Genomic DNA, 18,291 nt, shown 5'->3' with positions numbered 1-18,291 from the left:
GGCATTCACGACGAAAGATATTAACCCCCCACATTTCAGTTTAAATATATTACAGCTTTATTCAGATTTTTAGCGAACATACGCTGAATGCAATATGTGGTATGATGTGTTCATAACTGTAAATTTTATTTTATAAATTCCTATTGATAAATAAAATTATACTAAAATCAAATTTTTAAAACTGTAAGTATCAATATCACAACATAGATACTGATTCGTATATAATTTTTACAGCCACAGATACTTTTGAAATATATATATGATAATATTGTCATGATACTTTTACAAATGCGTTTGCAGAAACTGCCATGGGCACTTCTCTACGAGGCCTTGGTGATTTCCAGCAGCAGTATCGAAAAGCAGTTCATCGGATGGGAGAACTTTTTATTTACAGGTATAATAATTCATGTTTTATTAGCTATAAATAACTGTATATCTATATTCTGTCTTAATTAAAATATAAATTTGTAATGTCTAATTATATAAAGAGTTAAATAATAATACAATACTTAATGTAAAGCATCACTCTCCTTAATTAGAAATTTATAGATTACACATCTGTTAAATTATCTATTTAAAAATAAGTACAAATAAACTTAAAAATAAATAGTTAAAAAAAGGTATTTTATACTATATAAGATTTTGCATATTTTTCTAGCATAATTTTATTAGTGTTTAAATTTACTCTCTTTTTATATAGTTACTAAAATAATACTAATTGTAAGAGTAGGTATATAAAAAACTTAAAAAACTTAAAAAAATGTTTTCTAAATTTACATGCATTAATATCTTTTTAAAATTACATGCCTGACATTTATAAATTATTTAGAATAAGGAGGCAATGGCTGCACATAGATTGGATATTCTCGTTGACGTCTAAAGGTCGAGAGCAAAAGAAGATGCTGAAGATATTACATGGATTTACTAAACGAGTACGCAAAAATGCTACTTAATATTATATTTAGACATTATCTATTTAGAATTATTACAACAAAGATTCCATGATTATCGTGTAAAAAAATTATAATTTATAAATATTAATAACACATTACTAATGTATTTATGGAAGAATCATTAATGTTGTATTTACATAGATAATTGCTGAAAGAAAACTTTATCATGATCGCACTAATGGTCAATACTTGAAAAGCTTTTATAATAACACGTCGGCAAAGAGAGATGACGCAGAACCGGTAGGAAGTACGTAATGTAATCGGTAGCTATTTTTTAAATCTGGTTGGTGTTTAATATCATAATTTATATTTTACAACTCATGAATATTATACTTATAGTTTAAACATAGTCAAATTAATAAAAACGTCACAGAAGAATTTTGCTGTTAATTTGATACAGACATGTTTACATATTTCGATTTAGTACGAATAAAACGACTTGCAATGTTGGATCTTCTAATAGCAGCATCTCGTGATGGCCTTATGACTGATTCAGATATTAGGGAGGAAGTTGATACTTTTATGTTTGAGGTACATAATTTCTTTTGTAACCTTTCTCATTCATTATTTGATTTATCGATATATAATACATTGAATGTATACGATTATAGGGTCATGATACTACAGCAATGGGTCTGTGCTTCATTTTGGCACTATTAGCTGAGGATAACGACATTCAGGTATCTATCGTCAAATGTAAATCGCTATTCCAAATAGACAAAAACATTAATTGATTCCAAAAGTTATTTATTAACCCTCCATCTGTATATACGGCGTCCGAGCCAAAATAATACCTGCTCATAGCAATAAAACTTGTAAGCCTTCCAGAAAATATTAAATAAATAATGTTGATCAAAATGATTATAAAATCGTCAATTACAATGTAGACAGATGTTTCATAAATTTTTACTCCGAAGGTGCAAAAGAAAAACGTATACGAACGGAGGATTAAATATAAATCAATATCTAATTTTTTAAATGTTATTTTAAGCGTGTATATGTGTAATGTATACAATTTACTTTTTGTAGGTATTAATAGATATACAGAAATATATGCGCACGCGCGCGCGTATGCGTTTACACATCGCTTAACCCGAAAACACCACACTAGGTGTATATAGGCTGCGGTCCATTTGATGTTACAAGTGCTTCGAAGCGTTCTTTTTCTTCTCCTTTCTTCATTGAAAGAAAGGAGAAGAAGAATGCTTCGAAGCATTTGTAGCATTAAATGGATCGCAGCCATAGAACACCCATGTTTGTTTTAAAAATTCCGGCTGTTTCTACAATATAGTGATAGTTAAGGTAGCCGTCTCGCTACGTGCTAGTCATGTGACTGTTTGTAGGTTTTCACGTTCAGAAATATATTTCAGGCAATTTTTGCTAAGGGAAAAATAATTTTATGAATTATGGTGTAAAATTTCATACGTGACAAAGTATGTTACTTTTTCCAAATTCTGTGATTTTTCTCATTTGACTCCGTTTTGATCAGCTGATCATGCGAGTCGTCGAGAAAGGTTACAAGTGAGGTATCATCACATCTCCTTTTCGATTGAATTTTGACAATTACTGAGAAAGGGTTTCAAAACGCATGACAGGGGTGTCAATCACTATCCAATTCGGCTAAGAAAGACGAGCCCCATAACCTGCAACTACAGCCAAGTCTTCCCAACCTCACCTCGACCAAAAAATGTCTGCTCGATTACCGCATTTTCACTAAAATAAACTAAAAAATTAGCAGCGAAATCTCCGGTAAACTATATATTTTATGGTTGCATCGGATTCTTCGAAATCTAATGTACAAAAAGCAATGTTTTTTCTCACTTCATCTAATCGAAAAATGCGAAAATATGTGATTGAAACCGTGATAGAGCCTTCTTTTTCTGGCCGTCTGTATGAAGTAATGCAAAATTTGTGATTTTCGAGATCGATTTTCTAGAGTAAATAGTCGGTAAGAAGCCACAGAAAAAATCGACTGCAAAGCTGATCATATAATTTGATATAAAATCCAAAATCGAAAACTTTATCTAATACATGCCCTGACGAGGCGACTACCTTAAGGAATCGAAGTGATAAGGTAAATAAACTTTTGTTCTCTTTCTACCAATCCCCATGCTGTGCAGCCTCATCTGCCGTTTAATAGACGTATGGCTATACACCCAGTAGGGGCAGTAGGTAGATGTGCTAAACCTAGTGCGGTGTTCTTGGGTTAAGCGTACGCACATATTTCAAATATTCATTTACATTCTAAGGAGATTCGGGTGCTTCATCGGGGGGAGTAGTGGGACGCGGGGGTCCTAAGGACAATTTGGCAACAGCACACTAGCGTTTGAAGTGGGAGTGAATTGACATTGCTCCGATTGCTCGCCGCGTGTATAGTGCGTGCTGCTACTTCTGTCAAGCGTTAATTAACCTTAATTAAAAATGACTGATAAACAATACAAATGGAAAGGAAAGTTCGTGAGTGAAAAAAAATACCATTATTACCATCATTTCGACGTCTTTTGACCTTATTGTGACTTTCGTGTTCTACCTGGGATATTGCAACTTCTATTCAAAAATGCCCCGCCGTATAACCTTTACTATACTCATTTGCGCTGTTGCCATTATTTGCTTGCGTTCATTTCTAGCAGACAAAAAATCAAGCAATGTATGCTTTAATAATTAATTTTTCTACGAAATGTGCGGTAACCTTCCCCTTTCTTTCACTCATTTATTTGTAAATTATTAAGTTACATGTGCAATGCATATTTTTCTTTCCTTATCATTTGCATTTTTTCTTGCATTATTTCATTCTGAAGGTGTGCAATGCAATATGTCATTTCACATAAGAACCTATGCTAAAAAGTACAATTTTTGAAGTAGATTTTTTTTAAAACGTGACGGTGAAAAATTCTCAAAAAATTCACATAATTCTATTTTGCATTCCAGAACAACATATTAAAATTTCATGAAACTGGCTGCATTTTTTTGTAGCACCTGAACCTCCTTAAGTGCAATTTATATACACATATTTCAAACAAATCAAAACATTTGGGAAATAAATATTCCCGCGATATATTTGTTTCTATGTAAAAATATCACAATAACAAGAGACTTCTAATTAACAATGATGATACAGGATCGTGTCAGGAACGAAGTCGATACTGCCTTGCAAGAGAATGAACAGAAGTTTACTATGAAATTATTGCAAGACCTACCATATTTGGACAGATGTATAAAGGAAGCATTACGCTTATATCCCAGTGTGTTTTTCATATCACGAATTCCTGCGGAAGACGTAAAATTACGTATGCATCTAACCAATTTTTTCTTGTGTAAATTTTAAAATATATTACGCAACATGTCATCGAATACGCTAAAAAGCAACATTCTTGTATATTTCAAAGATGTAAAAGTTTGTATATTTTTATTGATAAGTTTATTTCTATAATATTTCAAAATTTTATATACAAAGCTCTATCTAATACAACGTACAACATTTTCAGAAAATAATGTTAAGCAAGTAATGCTTAATAAAATTTAAATAATAATTACATTATATTTTTTATCTTGCAAACTATAGGCAACTATTCCTCTGTTGCATTAGCTACACTAAAAAAAAATTCTTGATAAATTCGTGAAATGCATTTAGTAATAAGTTTTTTTTTAATTTTTGATTATTATTGCCAATTTTAATAATAATAACAAAACATTTTGTAATGATTATAAACAATCTAAAAACTCAAACTTTGCGTTTAGTACTTATTACCAAACAGTTTCGTAAAAATTACTCTAGTTTAGTGATAATTAACAAACAGTTCGATAATAATTAGTACTAAATTGTCTTAAAAGCCTTATCTGATTGGTTTGCTGAAACTTACTCAATTATTTAGTAAGCAATTTGGTTACATTTATCATTACTTGGTAATAATTATCAAACTTTGCCAATATTAACCAAATCATATCAGGTTTTGCTAGAATTATTTGTTAACATTAACCAAATTATTTCGTCGCACAATCACCTATACGTTTAGTTGAAACTACTTCACCAAGGTTCTTGGTAACATTAGCCAAGCCTGGATAATTAGACATCTTTTCAATGTATATATTCAATTTTAAAATTTTAATGCAGCTTAAATTATTTCTAAATCTTAATTATATTGTACGATATGCTTTTTAGAGTCATATTTGGTACCTGCTGGAACATTCTTGCATCTTAACATTTACGGAGTCCACAGAGATCCTAATTTTTGGTCAAATCCAGAAGTATTTGATCCTGATAGATTCTTGCCTGAGAAGATCCGACATCGTCATCCTTATTCGTATTTACCATTCAGTGCTGGTCCACGTAACTGCATCGGTAAACTGTTTTTTTTTTATATCCTGATATGTATAATACCATGTTATATTAACAAATTACGATATGTACCAAATTGTAGGTCAACGATTTGCTATGCTGGAAATGAAGGCCATGATAGCTCCTCTGGTACACAATTTCTACTTGGAGCCTATTGATTATTTAAAGAATCTTCGGATGCAGGTTGATTTGGTACTTCGCCCTGCTCAGCCACTTCGTGTAAAATTTATCCCTGTTTATAAAACGAAAGCAAGCCCTTGAAATAAATATCGACTTAATAAAGATCATAAAAGGCTAAGGAAAGGTTTTATTTGCTTACACAATAATTGTTAAGTTAATAGCTTCGTAATAGTAACACTTTGCACACGTGTCATTATCGGTCACAAAATAAAAATATAAATAAAATGTAGGGGAGACCGGGGCTAAAAGGTCAACGGGGTTGAAGTGTCAAATCAAATATCTCGGAACCTGTATATTGTGCGAACTCGCTATTAACATTGTAAACGCTGCTTATGGTACCCATGTGACCAACGGAGTTTCAGCAGGTTACCTGCCGTGTTATGATTTTTACGAGGGCAAACGTGTTTTCGGAAGGTGAAAGTGAAATTTTCTGCGCGTGGAAATATTGTAATATCTGCAATAATATTTGCTCTCCAAATCTCGCGGTACGTGATTATAAAGAGTAATGCATGCTGAACACGAATCCAGTGTAGTTTTTTCATTATCGTTGATGTCTAATATTTCGTGGGCGATCAAACCTGAAACTTGTGTTTGGGGCTAATCAGTCAGTAAGCACCCGGGGCTGGTCAGTCACTGTGGCGCGCCGGGCGCACGACTTCAGCTCACTGCGAATTCGCCAATTTCAGGTTAGGTTTCCCTTGAGCGTGATTCTGTCTTCCCTTGCACGTGCGTCAGTTTGTATAGGAGGGAAATAGTACGCACGTATCGTCGCAAAACGGGTGTTTTGGCCGACCGAAAAGATGGCGGACCGTTGTTTTTGAGATCGCTCGCGCTCACGGCACGTCGGCGAGGTACGGCGAGGCACGGCACGGCTCTGAGATCCCGCGATTTCCGCGCGAGAGTTGACATGCCGCGCGCGCGGTAGATCGTCGTTGTTGGTCGTTGTGTCAGTGACAGTCGCGCGTGCGACCGCATCGTCCAGCGTTCGCCGCATCGTCTCGGCGTCATTGTCGCCGGCGTTGTAGTGGTGGTGGTGTCGGTGGTGGTCATCGTCGTCGTCGTCGTCGTCGTCGTGGTGGTCATCGTCGTCGTCGTCGTCGTCGTCGTCGTGGTGGTCATCGTCGTCGTCGTCGTCGTCGTCGTCATCGTCGTCGTCGTGGTGGTCGTGGCCGTCGTCGTCGTGGTGGTCGTGGCCGTCGTCGTCGTCGTCGTCGTCGTCGTCGGCGCGTCGAGGAATCGGCGCGAGGACGCCGTCGAGTCGGTAAAATGGTCGCGCTCCACCGCGAGCTTTTCTAACCCCCCTGTCGCTATTTATCGCTCCCCCGCGAGAAACGCGGCTTGGTTAGGTTGCTCGAGGGTCCGCGCTGATCCTATGGCACCGGAACTCCGTCACGCGTGTTCCCCGTGGTTGCCCGCGTTGACAATATGACGTGCCGTTGGGGAGTTTACGATTTGGTTAACCTCTGTATTCACGTGCCTAAATTGTTTTATGGAATAGGTCTAGGTAAAACAATTATTTTTTAATGTTTCGCATAAAAATTTTAAATAAATTTTTATATTTTTCTCTTAAAAAACAATTATTAAAATGTATCCTATCATTTTTCAGGATTAGCTGTACGTATATGTATTGAAAATGCAGTGTGACTGATCAGCCCTGGGGGGGTGACGCTTAAACCCCGGCATTTTTGAGATTTCAATTTTTGCACCGTTGTCGTTTTTGCTCTATACCGGTTAAACAAAGCGACGTAGATAAAAATTTCCTTAATAAATTTTGTAGCTAAAGGTTCACTCTTTACAGTGGTATACCACATTTAACTTCAATTATTTATTTTGTTGTTAAAAATCGGCTCCGAAAAAAAACTGACCTTTTAGCCCCGGTCTCCCCTAATGTATAAAATATATTAAATAAATAATTATTTTACTATATAGTCAATAAAGTATTACAGTATTTTATTGCAGTATTTTGTTGTACATGATATTTTATTACACAATAAAACTGCATTGCAGCGCAAACAAACAATTATTTTTATAAATAATGAATAATAAGTTATGAAATACTCTCCTTGCATTCAAAAACACGTATATTATCTGTGAAAATAGCAATCAGACTTATTTGAAAATAAAATAAATTAATTAAAATTAAAATTAAAATTAAAAATAAACATAAAATAAATGATAAATATATCAAAAAATTATGCCATATTATAAAACAACGTTTATATTATTTATTTATTTTTATTTTTTTTCTGTCTTGTATTTTTTTAAATTATTTTATGTGATTTGACATCATTGAGAGAATATTTTTACATTCATATTTCTATTGATATCAGGTATAGCGCAATAAATTTTTTGTGTGTCCGGTATAGGTTTAGCACTTGACTTGAAAAATGAAGAATTACTGAAGCACTGGGAACTTTATTTTTCAAATTTTTAGCCCGGGGACCTCTATTTGAATTTTGAAAAATGTTTTATGAGTAGAATGTATTACTTTTTTAATACCAACACGGGGATTCTCTAACTCCTTAACGACAGTTTCGGTATCGCTACGCAGGTATTATATATGGTAAAAAAGCTGTGGATATAATATACCTGTTTTTTTCATTAACTATATGATTTAATTGTTACATGTTATCCGTTAAAGTTCCCCAATTTATAATATTCCATTTAAAAAAAGTAATTCAATAATAAAAATAAGTAAAAATGCAATTAAAAAATAGAAAATATTCAAATTTCCTCTTTACCTATAGATCGAAATTTCAGGATTGCTGACTATAAATTTATCAAATTTTTTGATAGCCATCGGTAGAGTCTATCTTATTTTAAAAAAATTATTTTCGAAAAAAAATGAAGAAAAAGTCCCTTAAAAAATCGAAGTTATTGGAATCTTATTTTCTTATGTCTTAAAAATTTCAAAATTAAGTCTAGAATTTGTGAGATTTTTTTGAAAAAAATCAAAACGGTTGCACTAAGAAAAACAAACATTTTTTACTTAAATCCTAAAAAAAACAGTCATATTGCCCGTTAAACATTTTTTCGATATTTTCTTCGAAAAGTACAGTAAAAAACGAAAAGAAAGACCACCTAATTTTTTACAATATCTTTTTTCTTCTTAAAGTTACAGGCATTTGAAATTTTCCAAATTTTAAACTGCATTTTTTTTTTAAATCCATAACTTAAGTATGAGTAGAGATAAAAATCTGAAAAAAATCATGGAAGCTACTTTCATTTAGTATAAAAACACAAAACATTTTCGGCCAAATCAAAAATGGTCGAGGACAATCATGTGTTGAGTTGGCATAATTGCATTATATATAATCACATATATTTATAATAATTATATATAATCTTTTTTTCCCGGGTTGTTCTTAATCAATTGTTATATTTACAGATCATCTCAAATACTTAGTCTGTAAAATGATTTGTACAGCATCATAGATCCATATACAGATTGTTTTATTGGCTAAAAAGTTTTTAAATGTGTATTTAAATGACTTTAAATATAAGAATAGATTATAAACAAGCCTTAGTGCGCACTCAGTGTGCACTAGTGCAAGCGCCCGAATTCGCTATTAAAGACGTCATAAACACGTTCAAAAGACGTAAAAAGTAGGAATTTTAAAATTTCTTTATTATTAAAAAAACGTTTCTATAATAGTTTCTTAAACGTTATTTTATCGGAAAAAAAACGTCCCATCGAACGTTTTTCGAATGGACATTTTTACTCATGAGAAACGTTTCTAGAAATCGGTTATAAAACGTTTCGGAAAAACGCTTATAAAACATATTTGAAACGTGTATGTGCTACCTGGGTAACTTATACATGTAACTTTTTAAGCAAAAATCGGTAACTCCTTCACCAATCCTCGCCAAATTCAATACCTTCCTTAAATGATATTCTATCCATCAAATAACTTACACATTTTTTGAGCAGAAATCGTTACACATTTTTTAATCGGTAACCCTCTCACCGATCCTCGCAAAATTCAAAACAACCTTCCTTTAATAATATTCTATATAAAATTACATGTACAACCTTATACACTTTTTAAGCAGAAATCGGTAATCCCTTCACCAATCCTCGCCAAATTCAATAACAATCTTCCTTTAATGATACTCTATTCTTCAAATAACTTAGAGTAGACCGAGGCGAATCGGATCAATATAAGTTTTAAGACAGAGTTTTCGTTAGTGTTTTGTTTCAAACGAGCTGTTTTATCGTGCTAATTAGTAATCCGATTCGCCTCGGTCTACTCTATATATTTTTTAGGCAGAAACCCTTTCACCAATCTTCGCGAAATTCAAAACAACCTTCCTTTAATGATACGTTCTATATATAATTATATTTCCCGCCTCGTTCTCGGGATTAATAAATGTAGTAATGTTAGTTACTGCCAGGAGTCGCCACAATCTTTAGAGTTCAAAAAAGGACCGCTAGATCCTTCGTCTCTCCTCATGCCTGCTTCATATTGTTTTTTGTGCTCGTTGTCGTTGCACGCACAGAGTTCGTTTTCACGAAAAATTACAAATTTCTGTTCTTTTCCCCGCCAAAGGATGGGAAAATCACGGAAAAGAAAGCATTCGTCGAATGAAGACAGCACGGAAAGGATTCTACGCAAATTAGAGAAACTAGAGAACAAGGTCTCGCGACTATCGAGACAAGATTCCGGCGAAGCACATTACGATCGGAGATCTCCTTCTTCCAATACATTGATTGGTAAGAAGTACAGTTTTCTTAAGCTCTCAAAGTCGGTTGAGCTCACTCATAAGATGAGACATATACCGGACGTCGAGCATACGTGAACTATTTGTTGGTTAGAATCCATGCACAGGATGGAACAAATACCAAACATGAATTCTGTATAAAGTACAGATTCTCATTTCCTTTTCAACAATGCTCTCGTTTTCTCTAGGAACCCTTACAGAGGAAGGGGCAGATAAAGAGAACGATGAGATCGTAAATTATTTACCTCCAGAGGAGACAAGCGCCGATAAAGGCGATCCGTCATCCGAGCCGAAGGATACGATGGACGGAAACAAGGAGCTGTCATCAGTCCCAATCCAACCACTAAACGAGGAAGTATTAAAAATCCTCGGGAAAGATCTAGCTTTACCTTCCGATCCAGAACAAAATATGCATCCGGATCTGGCTTCGAGATGGAAGTTTGTTTTGTCCAAAGGCCTTCCAAAATAAGTGAAAAAAGAAATTCTCGATAAATACCCCCGAAAAGGTATTTGCTGTCTAGAGGCGCCGAAGTTAAACCCAGAAATAAAAACCTCACTAAATGAAACAGCTTCAAAACGAGATGATCATTTCTGTGACTCGCAAAACTTAGCGGGATCGGCCTTGTCAGCCTTGAGTTTGGCGCTCACAGAGCTTCTTTCAAAAGACGAGGCGATAGACAATCTAAAGTTCGTGGAATACATTTCCGATGCCGGAAAGCTCATCGCAGAACTACACCACAAGGAGTCAGTTGCACGAAGAGCATATATTCTTCCTGGATTATATACAGAAGAATACAAAAACGCTACTCGAGAACACAGATATCGGACCGCTCCTCTTTGGTGAAAAATTGGAAGAAAAACTCAAGCAAGATCATTGGAAAAAATGGGAAAGGAACTTAAACCACAGGTTCCGCTGAAAAAATCCCTCAACAAATCAAATTTTTTAAACCAGAAGAGCTCGTCAGGGAAAAATCAGGAGACATCTCAGACGAGCAAGGCTCGACACCAGGCAAGGTCCACTGTCTCCCAGAAATCCAGACAGGCATCATCTCGCCAGTACAGTCAAAATCGTCAGGCCAACAAGACGTCAACCTATTACAAACGGTAGAGGTACGGATCGCCGGCAGATTAAAAAATTTTCGGAAAAATTGGCAACGTATTACAAGAGACACCTTTGTTTTACAAGCCATAAACGGATAATTCCATTTGTTTCAACTCCTAAACAAACTGCCATTCCCTCTAGTAAAGAATGGTCCAAAAAAGAAAAATTCTGAATTAAAACAGAGGTTGAGAAGTTGCAACAAATGGGTGCAATAGAACCCTGTTCCCCTACCGAGGGTCAGTTTATTTCACCGTTTTTTCTAGTCGACAAACCGAACGGCTCTAAGGCGTTTTATTTTAAATAAAGAGACTAAACAAGTTTGTAAATGTTCCTCACTTCAAACTGGAGGACATCAAAGTAGCATGCCGATTATTGTTCCCGAAAGCGTATTTAGGTCATATAGATTTAAAAGATGAATATTTCACTATCCCAATAGATAAAAGAGATAGGAAATTCCTAAGATTTGAATTTGAAGGACAACTCTACGAGTTTACGTGTTTACCCTTCTGGTTAAATATTAACCCTTACGTTTTTACAAAAGTTTTAAAGCCAGTTGTAAATGAACTAAGAAAGAAGAACTTCTTATCGGTAGTTTATTTAGACGATTTTCTTCTTGTCGGGGATTCTTACGAATCATGCCGAAAAAATATTAAGGAAACGATTTCTCTTGTAGAATCGTTAGGTTTTTTGGTAAACTATCAGAAAAGCAAAACCTCTCCAAGTAATTTGTACGAATTTTTAGGTTTCTTATTGAAGTCGAAAACCATGACTCTTGAGCTAACACAAGAAAAACGTCTAAATAATAAAAACTTAGTCTTATCTTTCAGGAACAAAACAAACTGCACAATTCGAAAAGTTGCTCAACTTATCGGTCGTCTTGTAGCTAGCTGTCCGGCGGTTGAATATTCTTGGATATATACAAAAAGACTTGAGAGAGCTAAGTTCCTTGCTCTCCAAATCACGGACGGAGATTATGATCGAAACATGATCTTGCCAGAATATCTGCAAGAGGATTTAATTTGGTGGTCAAACAAAATTCCGGTGGCACGTAATCCCATAAGAACTTTCTCTTTTGAAAAAGAAATATTTTCCGATGCCTCCACTACAGGCTGGGGAGCCCATTGTGAAGGCGAAAATATCCATGGTTTTTGGAAAGAGTCAGAAAGATCCTATCACATAAACTTTTTAGAACTAACAGCTGCCTTCTTAGCACTAAAATAATTCGCGTCCAATTTACAAAATTGTGAAATCTTACTCCGTATAGATAACACCACCGTTATTGCATACATCAACAGAGCAGGTGGTATACAATACCCACATCTTAATAATTTAGCTAGAGAAATATAGCAGTGGTGTGAACACCAAAAATTATGGATATTTGCAGCCTATATCCCATCCGAAGAAAATACGGATGTCGATAGAGAGTCCAGAACAAAAAATATCGATACAGAATGGGAGTTAGCGGATTTTGCGTATAACAAAATTACTCAAACTTTAGGAGAGCCGGAAATTGACCTCTTTGCGTCGAGGGCGAATGCAAAGTGCAAAATCTTTTGTGCTTAGCACAAAGACCCAGAGGCATTTGCTATCGACGCTTTCACGATCTCATGGAAAAAATATTTTTTCTTTGCTTTTCCGCCATTCTCAGTAATACACAGAGTATTGAATAAGATTCGTTTAGAACAAGCCGAAGGAATTGTGGTTGTTCCATTATGGACTTCTCAACCATGGTTCCCTGTATTCAATTCTCTATTAATAAGTGACCTTATAAAATTTAGACCCTCAAATTCCTTGCTCTTATCTCCTTGCAGGACCCAACAACACAAGTTATGTCACTCGCTTACCCTGGTTGCAGGACTGCTAGCAGGGAAGCCTATCGAAGAAAAAACCTCGCGAATTCGACACTAGACATTCTCGTAGCTTCTTTGGCGAATGGAACTATTAACCAATATTATGTTGCATTGAAGAGTTGGTGGAAGTTCTGCAACGAACGGGACCATAATCCGTAAGAATGAAATGCAAACAATGTCTTAGATTTTCTCACCGAAAGTTTCGACAAAGGAGCCTCTTATGGCACACTCAATTCGGCTAGATCAGCTGTATCATTAATATTATCAAATAGTATTACTAATGATCCAATAATTCACCGCTTTTTTAAAGGGGTTTATAGATTACGACCCTGTCAGGGCGGCAGTGTGGTCTAGTGGTAGAGCGCCAGACTCGTAATCTGAGGAACCAGGTTCGAGTCCACTAGAGCCATGTAAACATGGAATGTTTTTCCGAAGCTGCGCCCCTCCGTGCAAGATAGGCTCTTGTGCGGAGCAAACTGGGCTCCGTCTTTCGGAAAGAGACGTTAAGCCGTTGGTCCAAGGAGTTAAAGTGAGAGGAGAAAGGGTAGTAGTGTAAAGGTTTGGGTAACGTTTCTTATAAAAACGACTTGCAAACCCTGCGGGGATAAGCAATAAAGATAGTTTATGATTACGACCCTGTCGTCCTAAATATAATAAAATCTGGGACATTTCAATAGTACTAAAATATTTGAGCAATTGGCACCCAATTGAAAATCTAGAATTCGGACAGCTTACGGAGAAAACAGTTATGTTATTAGCCTTGGGCACGGGTCACAGGGTACAAACCTTTTCATTAATTAAAATAGAGAATATAAAAATATCTTCTGAGGGTATCGAGATAAAAATTCCGTATCTCATTAAGACATCGAGGGCAAAAATATGCCAACCGATGTTTTTCCTCCCTTTCTTTAAAGAAAAGCCCGAAGTTTGTGTGGCAAAAGCAGTTCAAAGATACCTCGAGGTATCTAAAGATCTTAGGGGAAACATAACAAAGTTATTTATATCGATTAAAAAACCTTATAAAGCGGTTTCATCTTAAACAATTAGTCGTTGGCTGAAAACAGTACTGATTAAAAGCGGTATTAAAGATTTTACCGCGCACAGCACGCGACATGCGTCTACATCTGCAGCGTTTAAGAAGGGCATAGACATATCTATTATTAAAAATGCTGCAGGATGGTCAAGAGACTCTCAAGTCTTTGCCAAATTTTATAATCGCCCTGTATGTTCTGAAAAAGAAAACTTTACCTCTTCGGTTCTAAAATAATATAATTTTTTGTTTATATTATAACACATATGTAAGCCTAAACTTGTTTATGTAAAAACTTAGAGATGCCTTTCAGGCTTAGTAAAAGGAAAACGAAAAAAGGAAATTATTATCTCTAAACATCTACATTTATTAATCCCGAGAACGAGGCGGGAAATATAATTATACGATCAAACGAACTTACCTCAAGTGAAGTTCGATCGTAATTATATGACAGCCTCGTTCGAAGGGATTACACAGTCCCACCCTTTATATATATTCCCCCCTTTAAAAGCTATCGCTTTTTTGGCAATAATTTCCTCTAAAAAACAAGCTCTAAAAATATGAAGCAGGCATGAGGAGAGACGAAGGATCTAGCGGTCTTTTTTTGAACTCTGAAGATTGTGGCGGCTCCTGGCAGTAACTAACATTACTACATTTATTAATCCCTTCGAACGAGGCTGTCATATAATTACGATCGAACTTCACTTGAGGTAAGTTCGTTTGATCGTATAAGATTACATGTGTGGCGGTCAACAGACCACACACAAATTATCGCGCCTGCGGAACAGCAACCAGTTGTACACGCAAAGCCAAGCCAGCGGAACGGCAACCGGTCGTACGCGCGCCGAACACGCGACGAACACGTGCCATCCGCATGGCCCTAACACCGAGAAGTAAAAGCATAACAAGGGCTTTCACCGCCAGGCGGCTGAGCTTTCTCGCGTTTAAGGGGATCCTGCAGCCGTATGATTTACCGACATTATCGTTTTCACATAAATCTTTTAATTGGCTTTATAGAATTGCAAAAATCTTTTACAGAATTAAAGTACGCACAAAAATCTAGGCTAGCAAACGCGATTTTATATAAAAAACACCAAAAAATTAAAAATGTTACTTATTTGGGCACATACAGCTGTCACCTGACGACAATATTTGGTTAAAACAAAAATTCTGCAGTTTATACATACATAATGTTTGTCTCCTATCCTTAGGAAATCATGTAGGAATAATATCGTGCAAGTAGAAGTAAGATTCAATGCGTACAATAAAAGAAAAATGTGAATTTTATTTTAGTACTGCAAATACGGATGCAGAATGACAAGAAGAGCAGCAACAGTAGTTGCCGGATCTTGCGAGAGATGGCGAGCAATCGAAAAAAGGACAGATGTCATTTCGTTAGACAAAGACAGATATAGGGAAAACAAAATTAGAAAGGTTGACATTATCGACATCGAGGAAGTTCGCTTGTCACTGCAGGATCCCCTTAAAGTTCAGCAAGGACCTGTATATAAAGGCCAGCAGCGAAGGCATCATCAAGCAGTTCTCCCTCAGTGGACCTTCTGTAAGGAAGCCACCGTACGAGAGCTCCACTTTTGATAACCAGCGATACTGCGCCGACGGAACCATACGAGGCCACCAACTTCACGCCCATCGCTGCCGCCGAAACAGCCCGAGCAGCCACAGGACATCAGCCCTGTAGCGTGGAAGTTGATCCGCCTGGAATCGCCGCCGTGGCCACTCACTAGGCCTCCACGAGATCTGTTGACGACGTGGGACGTACGCACCAGACGCTACACCTCTCCTCGCTGGACGGTGCCTCCACTACTCTGACCGCTGCCGCCATCGCCGGGAGATCACCACGCTCAGGGGACACAGACCGTGCCCCCGGCCAGAGTTCACCGAGGCCTCCAAGTTCGGCCTCGTACGAGCGACGCGGAGGCGCAAACCGACAGCGAGTGGGAGACATCGACCACCGAGAGAGGAGTCCAGGCGTGTGTCCCGAGTCCCGTCAGCACCTCCGGCTTGGAGGAAGCCCGGCCCGTGGGGATTTCGCCGTGTCTCACGTGGAGTGAGCGCCCGCCGCAGTAAAGCGGAACCAATCGGCCCTTTTCAGGGCCACATAATAATTCAATCAACGGCCCTTCTCAGGGCCACGAACCCTGTATATAGAGACGCTGTACATAGTAGTAATAAGAATAAACACTTGTATATACCAGGTATCACGGCTCTCATCATTTACGGCTCCACATACTGCGCCTCCTTCCCCAGAGAGCGAACACGGCAAGCGAAGCCGAAAGATAAGTGGCGATACAACGCCATAACATGTATAACTTGTACACTTTTTAGGCAAAAATCGGTAACCCCTTCACCGATCATTGCCAAATTCCACACCAACCTACCTTTAATGATACTCTATCCATAAAAAAAAATTAAGCTCGATATCTTAAAATTTGCGGAAATTAGAGTAATCATGTAGATTTTTTTAGATAAAAATCGATAACCCTTTTATTATTAGCAATTTTTCTAATTCTATTATATTCTTCGAGTTTTTTCTACCCCTATTTCATATATAATTCTTTAAAATTTGGTTAATCAATTCTTGAGTTATAGAATTTTCGGTAAATTTGGCACACACATACACACATACATACATACGGACATTTTTTGAAATTACAATTTTCCGACGTTTTAGAACATTCTGAACACATTCGCATCGAAAACTAAAAAAACAATTTTTTCTTCGGTCTTTTCTACCCCTATTTCATATATAATTCTTTAAAATTTGGTTGATTAGACGTAGCTTATATGCGATCAATGGTCCATATACGAAGTTTATGAAAACAAAGCTTCCTCTATGAGAAAGCAAAATATAAATAAAATGTAATAAATATATAAAATATATTAATTAAATAATTATTTTACTATATAGTCAATAAAGTATTACAGTATTTTATTGCAGTATTTTATTACACAATAAAACTGCATTGCAGCGCAAACGAACAATTATTTTTATAAATAGTAAATAATAAGTTATGAAATGCTCTCTTTGCATTCCCTGTCACATCTGCCATTTCACTGGCCTCCTTTTTCTTTCTCTTCTTTTCTCATTGCTATTCTCTTATAGCACTTATTGTTAGATTTGTTCGGTAAAATAAGGTAATTATGCAGTAATACGGACCACCCTCCGATGACTTTGACCTTGACATATGTTGTCAAGGTCACCCTCCTGAGTGACCTTCAGAAGGTTTTAGCCGTCGCTCGTTTTTTATTAAAAAGTTATTAACAAAAAAAGTTTCGAAAATATAGCAGTTATTTTAAGTATTGAGAGACATAAACGACTAATATTACGTATTTTTTTTTTTAAGTAGAGAATCTCGTTTCGCGTGAAAGTCGCTACTTTACCAAAACACAACATTTAAAGCAGTAAATTGTTGATGAATTGAAGTCTTTTTGTTAAAGCAGAGAATACTTTATCGTCTTTTCGACGATCGATTCTCTAATTACAAAGATAACTGGCTATCTGCATGCATCTTCGGTATGTCAGTTCGAGAAGCCTTGAATCTATTTTATTCCATTTTGACCTTCGCTAAGCATTCGTCATCCCAGGCGCGTTCTTTGTCTCGTGTGTGTATAAAAACCCATAGAACTTATACGGCGCGTCGCAATTCGTCAACAGTGTGTCAGTAGGTCAATATCTGTCATCGGTCAATTTGCGATGGTCAGTTTTCACTCACGCGCGGGTTATCCAACACAACAAGCGAGAAAGTGTCGATAGAGAATTCATTTAAAACGCCCGCGTTTCCGAGTTCAGTTAAATCCAAATACATTTCTAAATTATGTTACTCTTTAATTTCGTCATTATTTTTGGTTGTTAAAATAAACTATTGTGTTACTTCAAACTTCGGTGTCAGTGGTCTCTCATCCACTATCCCTTCCTCACTCACACGCGCGCAAACAACATGCTATTTTATTACACAATAAAACTGTGCATTACAGCGCAAACGCACAATTATTTCTATAAATAATAAATAATAAGTTATGAAATGCTCACCTTGCATTCCCTGTCACGTCTGGCTATTTCACTGACCTTCTTTTTCTTTCTTCTTTCCTTATTGCTA

The 18,291-nt window shown here is 36.3% G+C and overlaps 1 protein-coding gene and 1 long non-coding RNA gene across 2 annotated transcripts; both read left to right on the top strand.

Moving 5' to 3' along the window:
* Window positions 1-59: 59 nt before the first annotated feature.
* LOC139777475 (cytochrome P450 4C1-like) lies at window positions 60-5,592 on the top strand. The gene is made up of 9 exons (XM_071714910.1): window positions 60-99; window positions 301-394; window positions 830-932; window positions 1,095-1,200; window positions 1,378-1,484; window positions 1,565-1,633; window positions 4,072-4,240; window positions 5,113-5,292; window positions 5,372-5,592. The coding sequence occupies exons 2-9, from the start codon at window positions 309-311 to the stop codon at window positions 5,548-5,550; spliced, it is 999 nt and encodes a 332-aa protein (XP_071571011.1). The 5' UTR covers window positions 60-99; window positions 301-308; the 3' UTR covers window positions 5,551-5,592.
* A 3,856-nt stretch (window positions 5,593-9,448) lies between these two features.
* Window positions 9,449-16,392, top strand: LOC139777500 (uncharacterized). Its single transcript, XR_011719377.1, has 2 exons — window positions 9,449-11,301; window positions 13,105-16,392. It is a non-coding gene; the product is annotated as an uncharacterized lncRNA (long non-coding RNA).
* Window positions 16,393-18,291: the final 1,899 nt, after the last annotated feature.

Source organism: Temnothorax nylanderi, unplaced genomic scaffold, assembly GCF_030848795.1.
Source record: "Temnothorax nylanderi isolate EJ_2023f unplaced genomic scaffold, tnyl_v1.0 TNYL_tig0150_pilon, whole genome shotgun sequence".
NCBI lineage: Eukaryota > Metazoa > Arthropoda > Insecta > Hymenoptera > Formicidae > Temnothorax > Temnothorax nylanderi.
Note: the sequence above shows the minus strand (reverse complement) of the source record. Positions and strands in the feature narration are given on the sequence as shown.

Coding starts and splice junctions, on each gene's coding strand:
- LOC139777475 (XM_071714910.1), top strand. CDS start 309: ATGGGCACTTCTCTACGAGGCCTTGGTGATTTCCAGCAGCAGTATCGA. Junction 1,485..1,564: donor TTGATACTTTTATGTTTGAG/GTACATAATTTC, acceptor ATACGATTATAG/GGTCATGATACTACAGCAAT. Junction 4,241..5,112: donor TGCGGAAGACGTAAAATTAC/GTATGCATCTAA, acceptor TATGCTTTTTAG/AGTCATATTTGGTACCTGCT.